At 52.2% G+C, this 13,797-nt stretch overlaps 1 protein-coding gene across 7 annotated transcripts in view; it reads left to right on the forward strand.

The window, feature by feature from the left end:
- Positions 1-2,132: 2,132 nt before the first annotated feature.
- The window catches only part of PAX7 (paired box 7), a 99,233-nt gene continuing 87,568 nt past the window's right edge, over positions 2,133-13,797 (forward strand). For 2 of the 7 annotated variants that reach the window (XM_061367819.1, XM_061367823.1), the window contains exons 1-5: positions 2,133-2,246; positions 2,348-2,608; positions 4,436-4,671; positions 5,294-5,423; positions 6,425-6,559. In XM_061367819.1, the coding sequence (XP_061223803.1) occupies positions 2,524-2,608; positions 4,436-4,671; positions 5,294-5,423; positions 6,425-6,559 (586 nt within the window). In that variant the 5' untranslated portion in view covers positions 2,133-2,246; positions 2,348-2,523. The remainder of the gene's footprint in view (positions 2,247-2,347; positions 2,609-4,435; positions 4,672-5,293; positions 5,424-6,424; positions 6,560-13,797) is intronic. The other 5 variants (XM_061367821.1, XM_061367825.1, XM_061367820.1 and 2 more) reach the window with 3 other exon arrangements.

Below are 13,797 nucleotides of genomic sequence, written 5' to 3' on the forward strand. Positions count from 1 at the left end.
CCAGCGCATCCTTGGAATTCAAAGCAACACCAAAGAAATGACAAAAATCGAAGTAGCTCTTTGCATGGTGGCTGGAGGAGAAAGTGAAGGGGTTTGCCTGAAAGTGTCAAATCTTACCCCAGTTTGGGGAGGGAAACAACTGCTCTGTTTGATGGGGGAAGGCAGGCACCGGCCCCGGGTTCTGTGGTTTAATCTTCCCCCGGTGCTGGGAGAGCAGAAACGTTCAATTCCCAACTTTATTCCCAGGCTTTTCCCCCCGTTTCATCCGAGCAAATAATTGAATTACAGCGGCGCTGGAGGACGGCGCCGGCCGAGGGGCTCCGCTACGGTCCCGCGCGGCTCCACCCGCGATTTTCCTGCCGAAAACTTCGGGAATGCCGAGGTTTTGGGGAAGAGAGAGGCGTTCTTTTCGTTCGCCGGAGCCCCGAAGTCGGGGCAGCGCCGGGGCTGCGGAGACTTTGGGAGCAACTTGACACCTTGGAAAGAATTCCAGTATTGCCGGGATTTTGGGCTGTTTTCCCTCTGTCCCGTCCGGTTTCTTTTTTTTTTGGGGGGGGAGTTTGGATGAATTTTAGGCGTGAAAACGGGAGAAAACCAACTCAGGGCCACGCAGCCGGGGTTAGGCTGAGCTTGGCGGTTGCGGAGGAAGAGGGTGAGGGATGAAGATGTGGCCGGACTGGGAGGGGTTCAGGCAGGGCTTTGATTTCAAAGCAAAACCCAGCCCTGGTGAAGGGAGGGGGACGGATTAGGGGGGGTGATGCCCTCGAAGGGGGGACAGGGAGGGGGTTTAGGGACTGCATTTTGGGTCCAGCCGGGTCAGAAGCTTCGGTGGCTGCTTTATCCCCCCCCCTCCTTTATCCCCCGGGATGGTTTTAAGGGAGCGGGGGGGGGAAGTTTCCAGCGGTTTGCACGGCGAGTCCTTTTACAGCTGCAAACAAAAGGGGCCGTGAGCCCTGGCGTCATGCCCCGCTGCGAGGAGGATTCCTGCCCCGCTCCTGTTTTGGGGGGAAAACATTGGCTATTTGTTCAGCTCGGCCCGGCGAGCGAGCGGGCAGCGAGCGGGAGAACCGCGGGGAGCACCGGAGCTTCCCCCCTAACCCCCCCCTATGGTACCAGCTGAGCAGCTCGGAGCCTGTCTCTTAATTAAAGATGCGATGTTAATGAAGGAAGCACTCAGGGAGATACCTGGGGCTGGGCGGAGGAGGTGGAGGGGGCTGCTCCCGGACCCGGTTGGGGTGGGGAGAAGATGCTCTGAGCCCGGGTTGGAGCGGGACAGGACGAGCCGGCTTCCAAACCACGGCAGGGAATGGGGTGGAAGCGGGTCCCATATCGCCTAGGGGGGAGCGAACTGTGAGGTGGTGGGTGCCGGGCTCGGGGGAAAAGCTGGAGGGGGGGAGGTTTTTTATTGTATTAAATTTTAGTATGTTATTTATTTACGATATTGTTTATTTGTTCGTTATAGGTTTTAATTTAATATTTATAGATTTATTATTACCCATGCTATTATATATGATATTATAACCCACCCCTCCCCCCGGGCGGGTCTCCCCCCGTTGGGACCCGCACTAATGTTCCAACTTTTTTAGGCACCAAAAAAACCAATCAATTTACGTAAAGAAATAAACAAAATAAAATAGAAAAATGAACACCCCCCACTCCCACTTCCCTGAACTTTCTCCTCGCTTCTTTCACCCCAATATATTTCCAAACCGGGGGAGCCCCCCCCCCCCCAGCTTCCCACCCAAGGGAAGCCGAGCCTAATTATACATAACAATATCTTTAAAAGTGATGCTAATAAATAAAGCGATCCAACCGAAGGCGAGCCCGTGGCTTTCCCTGCGCGCTGGGAAGCTCCTGCCTCTTATTGGTACCCCCTTCCCCGGCCGTGGATAAAGGAAAGGAGCCGGAGCCTATCGCCGCCCGCTCCCCCCCCCCTTCACCGCCCCAACTTCGGCGCTTTAACAACTTCTAAACCCTCCATCTGACATTCTCCCCCTCTCTTCCTCCTCCCCTCCCCCCCCCATACCAGCATCCTTTAAGCGACAGCACCAACCACTTAAGGAAAAAAAGAAGCCAACAACAAAATAAGGGGGGACTCGCTCCCCCTTCCCCCCCCCCCAAGCCCAGCCCAGCTCCGAGGCAACTTGGGCCGCGCCTGCCTCTCCCGGCAGTCGGGTTTACATTCCTGCGGAGCGCCCGCTCAGGCCGGGCGTGACATAGCCCTAAAACTTTACGAAGACTCGCTGGTGGGTGCCCCCCTTCCCACCCACACCTCCCCCCCCGTTATTCCATATATTTTTCATTTTGGACCCCCTTTTGGAGCAAAGATTTCTCCCTTGTTTTGCAGCCGCAGGCTGGAAGAGAAGCACTTCGGCTCCGAGGAGACGCATCCCAGCATCCCCCCCCTGCCCCGGCTCTCTCGGCTCTCCGGGGGCTCAGGGGTACCCTCCCCCTTCCCCTCTCCCCTCCCCGGTTTGAACCGGACCCTCTCCGCCGCCCCGATCCCCCCCCCTCCCCAACACCATGGCAGCTCTGCCCGGGACGGTGCCTCGGATGATGCGCCCGGCTCCAGGGCAAAACTACCCTCGGACCGGCTTCCCGCTGGAAGGTAGGTCCGGGAAAGCGCCTCCTTGAACTGCTCCTTCCCCAGCACCTCGGGGGGACCAGGGGGAAGGGGGGGTCCCGGCCTCAGCTTCCAACTTCTCCCCAATATTCAGCTCCTTCCCGCTGTAAACGGTCCATCCCTGCGAAATTACCGGGATTTGCTTTATCCCCCCCCCCCCTATTTATATAGTAGTTTCAGGCATCCCGCAGATTTAGGGGGGCAGGTTCCCACGGGTTAGTTTTTCCTTTTCTTTTTTCTCCTTCTTTTTCCCCTCCTTTTCCCCCTTCTTTTTGTTTTCTTTTCTTCTTTGTTTTCCCCTCTCTTTCCTCCCTTTTCCCTTTCAACCCGCAAATGTCCCAACGCTTCCACCATCCCGCAAAGATGGGGAAAACCAACCAAACTGGTCGTGTTCCACTTTTCCAAGGGGAAAATAAGGGCGGAAAAAACCCGCCCTTAAAGTACACTGTAGCCAGGGTCTCTTTGGCCGGGGCTGGCGAGGGGACAGGGGGAGACTTTGTAGCTGTCACCTCGCCAAGTGTCATCCCAACCTCGCAGCGCATCCACTTCCCCATCATCTGCTTTCCTTTATTATATTTTCCCTGCGTTATGGGTTATTATTTCCAGGCATACACCGGGAATTACATATATCTAAAAAAAAGGGCAAAATCCAAGCGGGACCCTTCTCCCCGCATTTATTAAACAGGGAAATTTCCTCCTGACCGTGATCAAGTGGCGAAACTCAAACCTGGGCAAAACCACGCAGGCTGCAAAACACACAAGCTGGGGGGATTTGGTGAAGTGCTTTTCTGTAGCAAATGAAGTAAAACAGACGGCAAGGGAAAGGATCAAAGGATTACAACAATATTTGCACAACATGACTGGGAATAATGAAAAGAGAGAGCGGCCGGCGGTTTTAGTACCTCTTGAATGTAAAATTGGCCACTCGAGTGTTATCTGTCGATAATGATATATCCAGGGAGTGCTGGCCGAGTGACTTGGAATTAGTGGTGCATGATTCTTGTTAAATCGCGAGGCAATTTCTGGAATCGACTTTTCTTTGTATAAAGAACAGTCCCTCGCCCCCTCCAGCCTGCCCGCAAATTACCCAGCTGAGTTCGCTCCCCCTTTTTTTTTCCCCTATGTTTTCCTTCTTTTTTTTTCCCCCCCTTCCCGTATTTTCCAGCCTGTGAAATCGTCTTAATCTGCAAGATCTCCATTGCGAGATATTAAATACATTGGGGAGAGGGATTAAGGAGCCGCCGCTCCGGATGGGGATGCGCTGAACAAGGTGTCGGGGAGCCGCGCTTGTACCGCGCTTGTTCCGCCTTAACCAAACCCCTCCAAAACCACAGGAAAAATCAGAAGGGAGAAAAGCCCCTCGAGGGTGTTTCCAGAGGTTATCTCCCAAAAGTTTGCTTGGAAGCAGCTGTAATTCGGAGCAAAAAGTGGGGTTTTTGGGGGGAATGGGAAGTTTCTTTAGGGGGTTTCTATACGGGTTTCAATCGTTCCTTATTTCAAACGTTAAAGCGTTTAAATCAGAGGTGTGGAATGACAGGAATTATACAGAGAGGGAGACACGGGCTCAGCGGCGTGGTGGGCTACGGGCTGGTCCAATTTCCCCTCTATCAACGGGAAAAGTCTTTCCCCATGATAAATGCGGAGGCCAGGGGATGGGCGAGAGGTTTCTCCCTTCTTTGCAAGCTTCAGCCCCCACGAGAGAAGCTGAAGGTGCGGGGAGGGATGTGCCCCGTTTTGGCGGATTTTCCCCTCTTTTAACTTTTTCCCTCTCAATTGTTGGGATGTTTTTTTCCTCCCCTTTTTGCTCTCCAGTTTCCACCCCGCTGGGCCAGGGCCGGGTGAACCAGCTCGGAGGGGTGTTCATCAACGGCCGACCGCTGCCCAACCACATCCGTCATAAAATCGTGGAGATGGCCCACCACGGGATCCGGCCCTGCGTGATCTCCCGGCAGCTGCGGGTCTCCCACGGCTGCGTCTCCAAAATCCTCTGTAGGTACCAGGAGACGGGATCCATCCGTCCCGGAGCCATCGGAGGCAGCAAGCCCAGGGTGAGTGTAATGCTGGGGCCGAGCTGAACCGCTCGCCTTAGGTTACAATGAAGGTTTCTTCAGGGGGATAGAAGTTTCTCAGGTGGATACGCAGGGAAAAGAGGGAGGAGAGGAAAGGGCTTTAATAAAGCTGCGATTTGCAGGCTCCGATGGGTAGAAACTGGTGCCGAGTTGAAGGCTATGAATAACTTAAAGTGATTCCTTATCCCCCTCCATGTGCAACAAGTGGTGTGAGTTCAAGCATTTGCTTCGGCCCCGGGGTTGTGGGCAGTAGGAGAGCTGATGGTTTAGAGAATAATAAATCCCTGGGTGTACATAAAGCATCCCCTGCACCCCCTCCCTTCCTTCTCCCATAAGGCGCAGGATAAACCCATCCTGGCTGGTCTCTGTGCTCCCCAGGGACTCTACTCTAAGGGTGGCCAACATTTGGCCTTTTCCCTGCTTTCTTTTCCTCTTTCCCCCCGTTCAGATCCCTATTTTCAGTCCCCCCAGACTAGCAGCCAGGGTAAGGAGGATTGAACCGAGCTGAACAGCTTCTCTTTTCAATTAAAAGCGCTTCTTCTCTCCCCTTTCCCTCTCTCTGCACACGCGGGCACGCACCGGTGTCCCTTGATCACAAAAGCAGGTTGCAACTCCTGACGTGGAGAAGAAAATCGAGGAATACAAGCGGGAAAACCCCGGGATGTTTAGCTGGGAGATCCGAGACAGGCTCCTGAAAGACGGGCACTGCGACCGGAGCACTGTGCCCTCAGGTGAGAAGGCAGCTTGGCAAGAAGGACAGCCCTATTCCCATAGGAAGATGGAGGGAATTGAGGATTGCCACCACAAAATGTTTCCAGGGGCTATAAACATCTTCTCGGCCTTTGCTTTGATAGAGGAGAGGGGGAAATAAATCACCCCAAGCAAAGCCACAGCAGCAAATAAACATCAGGGGGGTTGAGCCCCGGCCACGCTGCGGTCTGCTGGGAAAACAAACACAAACACAACGGTTTTCCCAACTTATCCCAACGCCCATGAAAGCAGGGAGGGATGCGCCGGTGCTGAGGGAGCCTGCCTGGATGCAGCCCCCAAATCCAGGGTTACAGGCATCCCGGTTGTCCTGTTGGGATCTGCTTACACAGTGGGGGTTGCAGAGCAGCATCTTCATCAGCAAGGGATCCCCATCGCCCAGGGAAAGCGACCTTGTACCCCAATATTGGGCCTGCAGGGATGTGCTTGGGGTCTGATGAGCTCTTTAGGTCCTGTCTGTGAGTTCCCCTCTATTTTTTTTGGGGGGTGAGCCTTCTCTGTAGGGCACATCTTCCCCAAAGCAGGACAGGGCCCAGGTCTGAACCCAGCTTTCGGGGTCCTATTTGGGGCTGGGGTGGAAGCTGGGTATTGGGGACCTTTTCCCTGTCACAAGGTAGGTTGTAGTCCAGGGGGTGCGTGCCTCAGGATATTGCACTGGCTGTGATGCTCTGGGGGTATCATGCACAAGCAAGTGCTGCTCACGCCGGGTGTCTCAGGGGGATAGTGATGAGCGCATCCAACTTTGGGTGTCCACTTTAGGAGCTCGGTGACCTCAGGAGTGTTTTGGAGGGCACAGAGGACCAGGCATGTGTTTACCCCTGGGAAAAGGGGGTATGGATGCCCTTTGCATGTGCACAAGGCCTCCTGGCCAAGTCCTGCAGCCCCAGCTTGGGTTTTCCCAGCCGGCTGCCACTTCGCATTCCCAGGCAGCTTATACTTGCCTTTTTGTCTTTGACTGTCTGAGGTTTAGTGAGTTCGATTAGCCGTGTGCTACGCATCAAATTCGGGAAGAAAGAGGAAGAGGAGGACTGCGACAAGAAGGAGGAAGACGGGGAGAAGAAGGCCAAGCACAGCATAGACGGCATCCTGGGCGACAAAGGTAAAAGCTGCCGCGCGTGTCCCAGCGCTTGGCTTCGGGGGGACATTGAGGAGAGGGGACATGTCCCCCCCTATCAAGAGTAAGACGGGATGATGGCTTCAGAGCCTCTTCTATTTGTCCTGTCTGCAAGCAGAGTCGAGGGTGCGATGCAGGGCCCTGGAGGGGATGGTGGTACCCAGCCCCTCGGGCTGCGGATGCTCCCCCAGGAGGAAGAGTTGCTGGTGGTTTGCTCTGTATTAATTATATATAAGAAGGGAAAGGAGATGCTGGGGGGGTGGGAGGCATCTCTGATTCCTAAATGAATTTGTTAAACAGATTTCTCTCCTGCTCTCTAAGTGGTCCCCTGAAACTCCAACTGACAGTTGACCGATTTGGCCAATCAATATCAATTAGAGGAGCCGGGATCGGCGCTGCCGCAGAGCCGCCGGCGCTAGGGAAGAGCGGAGGGGAGATGGGGAGTTCTCGGATCGGGGGGAACACGGGTCTGAACCCCTAAATCCAATCAGGGACAATAAATGTGGCGTTCCTGATGAAAGGCACGAGGCCAGGCTGGCGTGAGGGGAAATCTCGCTGTTGTCACCTCCCATGTTTGGCACTTACCTTGTGGGAGGAAAAATGGAACTCTTTAAAGGCTGTAAATGTGAGGGATGAGGCGCGGCAACGTGGCACTTGTCATCTGCTTTTTGGCGAGCTCGGTGGGGGTGATGACTCCCCTTCGCCCCCCAAAAAAGAGGGAGAGGCATTGGTTTTAGGGGGCATCTTTGAGGTTTATCGATGAGGGAAGTTTGGAGCAGCGGGAGGGAGGAGCTGGAGCATCGGTTTAAGCAGAAAATGATTCCCTTGTGTCGCAGAGCTCAGCGCTTTTTTGGGGAGAAACAGCAATTATCCAAGTCTTGGGGATGGGCTTCAGGAAATTGGGGTTGGCTGCTTTCCTCCCACATTGATGGTAAAATAGCGATGGCGGTCGGAGTTCCGGGATGAGAGGTATTTTCCACATCCCCAATCCGGGTGTGGGAAGCAGCGGGGGAATCGCTTCCAAAGTTTCTCCCTAGCCGCAAAGTTTTCCCTATTTGGGGACAATGCGGGTGAGTAGGGAAATATCGGGAGGGCACAAAAAGAAAAGCTTCTCCGTGTCGCCATCAAACGTTCCTGAGAGTTTTAAATGAAGGTGCACAAAAGGGGTTTATTTAAGGATCCGATCCCCCTTTTTTTTCCAACCTTGAAGATGAACTTCACTTACAAAGACCTTCAAGTCTATTGAAGCTTTATAAGTAAAAGATTCCTGACCACAAAAGCAAACAGTAGAAGAAGAGAAAAAGGGGGAAAAAAGGGGAGGGGGGGAAAGGGGGGAAAACCCTGGGCTGCCTTAAAACGGGAGTAAAGGGATGGGGGAGGGAGGGCTTGTCTATTCTCATTCAAAATTCGGCAAGGAGGAGAAAAAGTTTGGACAAAGGGCCGAGGAAGGGAAGAAAGGGAGATAAATTATTCAAAACTCCCTGCTGTTAGATAGTTTTGTAATATTATAGGACCGTCTGTTGGAAAAAGGGGAGCCGTTGGACGTTGCAAAATGTTGCTTGTGATTTGGAAACAGGCGATGCTCATTTGCAAATCGGGGCTATTGTGTCCGCTAAAAGCTCCCCCCCATCACTTCGGGGTCACTTTATATATTGGGGGGGGGGGATTTGGGGGTTCGAGATTAATTTTATTCGAGCCTCATCACTTGAAAAATAATTGCCATTTTTAAGATAATTGATTTACTTTCTTGTCCGTGCGCGTTTTCCCCATCACCACCCCCAAAAATCAAACGCGCAGGGATGGAGCTGGAGGCTTTTGATTCCGTAAGACCAGGCAGAAGTGCGTGTCAATAAGCAAAACGAAACGCTCTCTTCTTCCTTCATGGGTAATATCGCGGACAAATAAATCACGGTCCCTCAGTTCTGTGTGAAACCAGCTCTGAATCCAGGGCAAATTCCTGACGCCGGAGCCCGCGGAGCGCCGCGGTACCTCCGCAGCCGCGCTCCCCTCGCGGCCCTTCCGATAAACCCCGCTTTATCCCTAATATTTTCAATCCTTTTTCCCCTCTTTTTCCATCGCGTCCTGATTCTTCTTATGGGAAATTTACCCCCAAGAAGCTCCGGTTTGGGGGCACGGGGGATGGGAGCATCAACCGCGGCAGCTGGATGGAGCCGGCGGCGGCCGAGCGCTGCCGCGATCGCAGCAAGAGCCAACGCGATTAAAAACTAACCCTTAGAAACTGATAATCATGAAAACTAAACTCAAATTAAACGCCGTCGATGCGTGTTTTCACGTCCGGAAAGGTTGCAATGGCCCCGATTAGGCGAACGGGTGATTTAACTTGTCAGATACTCAGGGGCGGTGAATGTGGGCTCGGGTTTGACTTTTAGTTTTGGCTCAAAAATGATCATATTGTTTAGAGATGCGGGTCCCTCCCCATCCATTTTCCTTGGGAAAATAAAACACAACCGCGCTCCTGCCACTTGTTCTCCAGCTCCACTTTTCCTGCTCGGCTTTGGGTTGGGTTGGAGGGGGGGGGTGCGTTTAAACGCATTTGTATTATTCTCCTGGATGGGGGGAGAGGGGGGAAACTTTGTTTTGGCCTTTTTCCTCTTGACAAACGCCTTTGCTCCATTTGCGGGTTCTCCTTGCGGGGAGCCGGAGGAAGACAGCCCTAAATGCTCTCTCTTTTTAAGTGTTAAAGAAAGCTTCCACCCTGCGCCTGTTTCTTTCTATCGTCTGCTTGGCATTTAATAATGTTAAGACTTATTAGAGCTGGTAATGAAAACTGTGGCTGTTGAATAGGGAGCTGTGTTGGAGAAGGGTGTAATAGCTCCAAGGCATGCTAAGAAATGTATTTATCCCCAATCAGTACTCACTCTCTGAGTTCCCAGCACAAACGTTAAGTTGAAGGGTTTTAAGGCAGATTAAATTGAGCCTTTATTTCTTTGCACTTTCATCTTTAAACGGCTCACTCCAGCTCGCCCTGGGCATATATTCATGAGTCTTCACTTTATTTTTTTTCCCCTTATTTTATTATTTATTTATTCCCCCCCCCCCCCCATATCCTTGTTAAAACCGAGTTATTATTATTTGGGGCTGTTGTTATTTATTATGACTGGGGGGGGGGTTATTAGGGAGGGTCACGCGTGGGTGATGAGCTGCTCTTCCGTGCTGCTCGATGGGGATGGAGGAGGAAAAGGGGAGATTTGAGCACCCCCAAATCTCAGGGGGTGCTGGGGAAGGTGCTCAGCCTTCAGTGCGAGAGGAGCAAGGAGGGGGCTGATCCTGGCGGCGTATTAATTGCAACCAGACGCGGATGAAAGGGGGGAGCTGGGGTTATGCGGGAGGAGAGGGTAGTTCAGAAATGTGCCGTGTCCCCCCCTCGCCTCGATGTGTCACCCCACGGTCACGCGTAGGGCAGCCGGTCCTGGTCCCCCTGTACCGCGGCGGGATGTGGGGCACGATGCCCGCGGAGGATGCTGAGGGTTCCGGCGGTGCAGGGTGCGGGGTGGAGGGGGCCCGTTGGGTGATACCTGGGCTGAATTCAGGGAGTTTTCATTCATTTCCTTCTCTTCTTCATTTCGCCAAACTCCGCTTTCCGACGCGGAGTGGTTTCCACCGATCGTTGCTTCGTTCCCCACCCGCGGGATGGGGAATCCCGAGTGGGAAAACCGGGAGGGGGGATTTTTATTGAGGATGGGAACGGCGTTCAAGTGTGAACAACAACTTGAAGGGGGCGATATGTGGACATTTGGAGGTGATAATTTAATTTCGTAGCGGTCATTGATACTTGGTGGGGGGGGGGGGGGATGGAAACAGGAGGAGGCTGGACTGGCTATACAAGGTCCTACAAATTGAATTAGGGGCAAAGGGAGAAGGAGAAAGTGGGGAACCCGCCTCCGGAAAGGCGTTTTGCTTCCCTAGCTGGGATGGGGGGAGATGCGGAGTCAGTTTATCAGCAAACAATCTGCATTGATTTAAAACCAACAAGCGCTGTCTCTGTAAATGTATGTTTAGAAGGGAGCTGGGGGGGGGCGGGCGGGGGGGGAAAGAGACACTTCATCAAATCAAGGGATTACGAAAGGTTGGCAATCTAATCAAACAGAGCCCAGGCGGGATTTGTGAGTGTTGCGAGTGGGATCAGCTCTAATAATGGGGGGCAGGAAAGAGATAGGGTAGTGTCAAGCAATTCATTGGCTTTAGGCTGAGTTATTCTGTGCATATTTCAGTGAGAAGAGGGAAAAGGAGGAAAAAAAAAAGGGAAAAAAGAGGCAGGGAGAGGGAGAAGGAAGGGGGGTGGATGTGAGCACACACGGAGCTTACATGGCACAAAAAAAGCTGAGACAAATGAGGTACAACAATAAACACAGATAACAATTACAAAGGCAAACAGTGGCTTTTGGGAACAAGTAGCTGCAGAACCTGGTCTACATAAACAAAGTAGGCAAATGTTTGCAAGATAAACTCCTTCCTAAATCAAGTGTGACGGGAAGGAGAGAAGAGAGGAGGAGAGATAAGGTTGGAAGGGGGAATAAACGAGTATAATCTAATACAAGACGTTTTAAAAAACAAACTTAAGACAAGGATGCGGGGAGAGAGGTTCAATTATACAGTAGGGAGTGAAATAATATAAGGGAGATGTTTGTGATCCAGGGTTTGTTTGAGGTTTTTTTCTTTTCCTACATCATTCACACCCCCCCCTCCCCCCTTTGCTTTGGGGGAAAAGAATCGGCTCAATCATAGACCGGGGAATAGGAAAGGGGGAATGCTGGTATCGGAAGCTCTGGCTGGCAAGTGGGGTGCCCGGGGTTCAGCTCGGATGGGAAAGGAAATGTGTTCGGGACGTTATAATCTCCAATTCGAAGGTGGACGGGAGATTACATTGCCCTGGGAGGGGTAGGAAGCAGACATTTGGCGATGCTGGAGAGATGGATGCCGTGATAGGGGCGCAGAGGAAGGAAGCCGTAAGGGTCTAGCTCTAATCCGAGGTTTCGCCCGTAATTGGGTAGGAGAGAGAAGGCAGAGATTGAATTAAGCGGCAGGAAAGGCTGTGAGGGGAACGTGTGATCCAGGTGTGTGCGGGGGTTATTCGGAAACAAACAGACCGCCCCCCCCCCCCCAAAGAACCCCTCTCTTAACCCCCAAATAATGTAAAGAAATAGTTTAAGGCTATGTTGGGGCTTATTCTCTTTTATAAAGCCATGTATATATGGCTCTCTCCAAATGAGAATTGTATATAAGAGGGGAGAGACGTGTCTGCAGTGTGGTTAAAGGAATTAGATATTTACCAGTTTGAAATAAGCCTGGTTATGAAAAAGAAGGGGGAGAGAGAGAGAGAGAGAGACACTGAAAAGATGAGACGGGAGAACACTTCAAACGAATTCATCATCTGGAGTGGTGAAGGGGAGATTTAGAGACAGTATTGGGAAGTTATTTAGATATTAATAACATATTTTCCTGAGGCGTCAGGAGTGCCTCCATACGCACTTTTTTCTCGCAGCTATTTGGCTGGGTGAAATATGGGAGACCCAAATGTTGGGAAGAGATAACACAATCAGCCTAGCCCTGGTCCTGTGACTGCATCATAGCATTAAACCCGGATTAACCTCCCCTTTCTCCCCCTCCCCTTCTCCCAGTTACTTCCCCCCACCCCATACCAAAGCCCCCCCCCCCCCATTCCAAGAAGCTTTCCAAATTTTTCAGGGGAATTTACATGGCAGGATTTTAAAGCACATATAACACTGGCCTTAAAGCTGTAAGGTTCTTACTCGAGCATTAGGGTAAGGCGGCGGGGGGGGGAGTATCTTTCTAAAAATTACGTTTGCTACAAAAGAAATAAGCAAATAAGGGACCCTCTTAAGACCTGAGCTTTGCAGATACTATATATTTATAGAGCCTATTAAAAAAGAAGAAGAAAAAGCCCGTTTCACTGCCACATTACTTCTCGTCACCAGCGGGTTTTGCCTTTTAAAATGGTTATTATTTAACCTGAACTTCAATCTGATTTAGGCTCTGGTGGGGTTTTACTGGGGGAGAGAAGATGATAGGGGGTGGGTCCCAGGCCTGGAAGCAGCGGATGGGGATGGGAAGAGGGATCCTCGCGTTCCCGGGTGGGAGCTGCTCCTGCCCCCTGGGCACCGCTTCCACCTCCCTAGCGCGGAAGATGCAGATGGAGCATCCAGAGTCCTCGGGGGCTGGATTTTGGGGGGCTCCTCGTCCCCATCTCCCCTATCAACCCAGGAAAAAGAAGAATTAAGGGGTTGGGAAGAGCAGGTGCAGCTCACGGAGGGAGGAGAGGTTGGGATGGGGACACGGCTTTGCGGCGTTCCCGGGGGTGGGAGGTTTGCTGCGTCCCTCCCCACTCCCGGCATCTCCCCATCTTCCCAAAAAACCCTCCTCTTTCCCAGCTCATCCCCACCCGGGGCTGGTACCCACCGGGGAGGGCTCGCACTTGGCATCATCTCGCCACAAAAGAAATTAGATGTCAGCTAATGCCTGTTTATAAAGACATTTGTCATGTGGAGTTGGGAGAGAAGTGGGGAAGAGCTGAGGGGGGCGAGAGCCGGAGCTGCTCTCAAGGCAGAATATGAAGGTGCAAGTGGTGATGATATTTTGGGGGCACGGTCTGGCACTGACCCTTGCACTTGAGCGGACCTCAGGGCTGTCGGAAGGGAGAAGGGGGGATTACAACTCCTTGGAGAGGGGTTGTAACTCCTTGGAGGGGGATTGCGACTCCATGGAGAGGCTGGGAAAGAGAGAAGGAGGGGAGGAAAAAAAAGAGAGAGAGAAAGAAAAAGTAGGTGAGGAAAAGTAGAGGCAGCTTGAGGAAATTGAGAAGCTTATAGTCTTTGATCCTTGGATGCTTTTCCTTATCAGAAACATTTGTGGTGACACCGGTACAAAGGAAGTTCATCATATTACAGACTGCTAGGGCTGCTTGCAGGAATCACTGTCTATTAATTAGCAGGCGCTCTGTCTTGTGGGACATACCAGATCTGAGGCTACACATTACTTGCTTGGATGGCTCTGGGTCCTGTGATGAATTGTTGTGCAGGGCCGGTGCTGTTTATAGGCTCTGCAGGGACGGCCGAGGCAGGGGGGAGGCGGGGAGGACCCTCGCTTCATTCATGAAATATATCTATATCTATCAATCTATAGCCGGAGATGGGAAGGGGTTGCTCATTCATGAAGCCTGCAGCTGAGGACACATTTTAGCTCAT

Source organism: Neopsephotus bourkii, unplaced genomic scaffold (genome assembly GCF_033783945.1).
Source record: "Neopsephotus bourkii isolate Nb327-2 ecotype Australia unplaced genomic scaffold, CSIRO-AGI_Nbou_v1 NB_1399, whole genome shotgun sequence".
NCBI lineage: Eukaryota > Metazoa > Chordata > Aves > Psittaciformes > Psittacidae > Neopsephotus > Neopsephotus bourkii.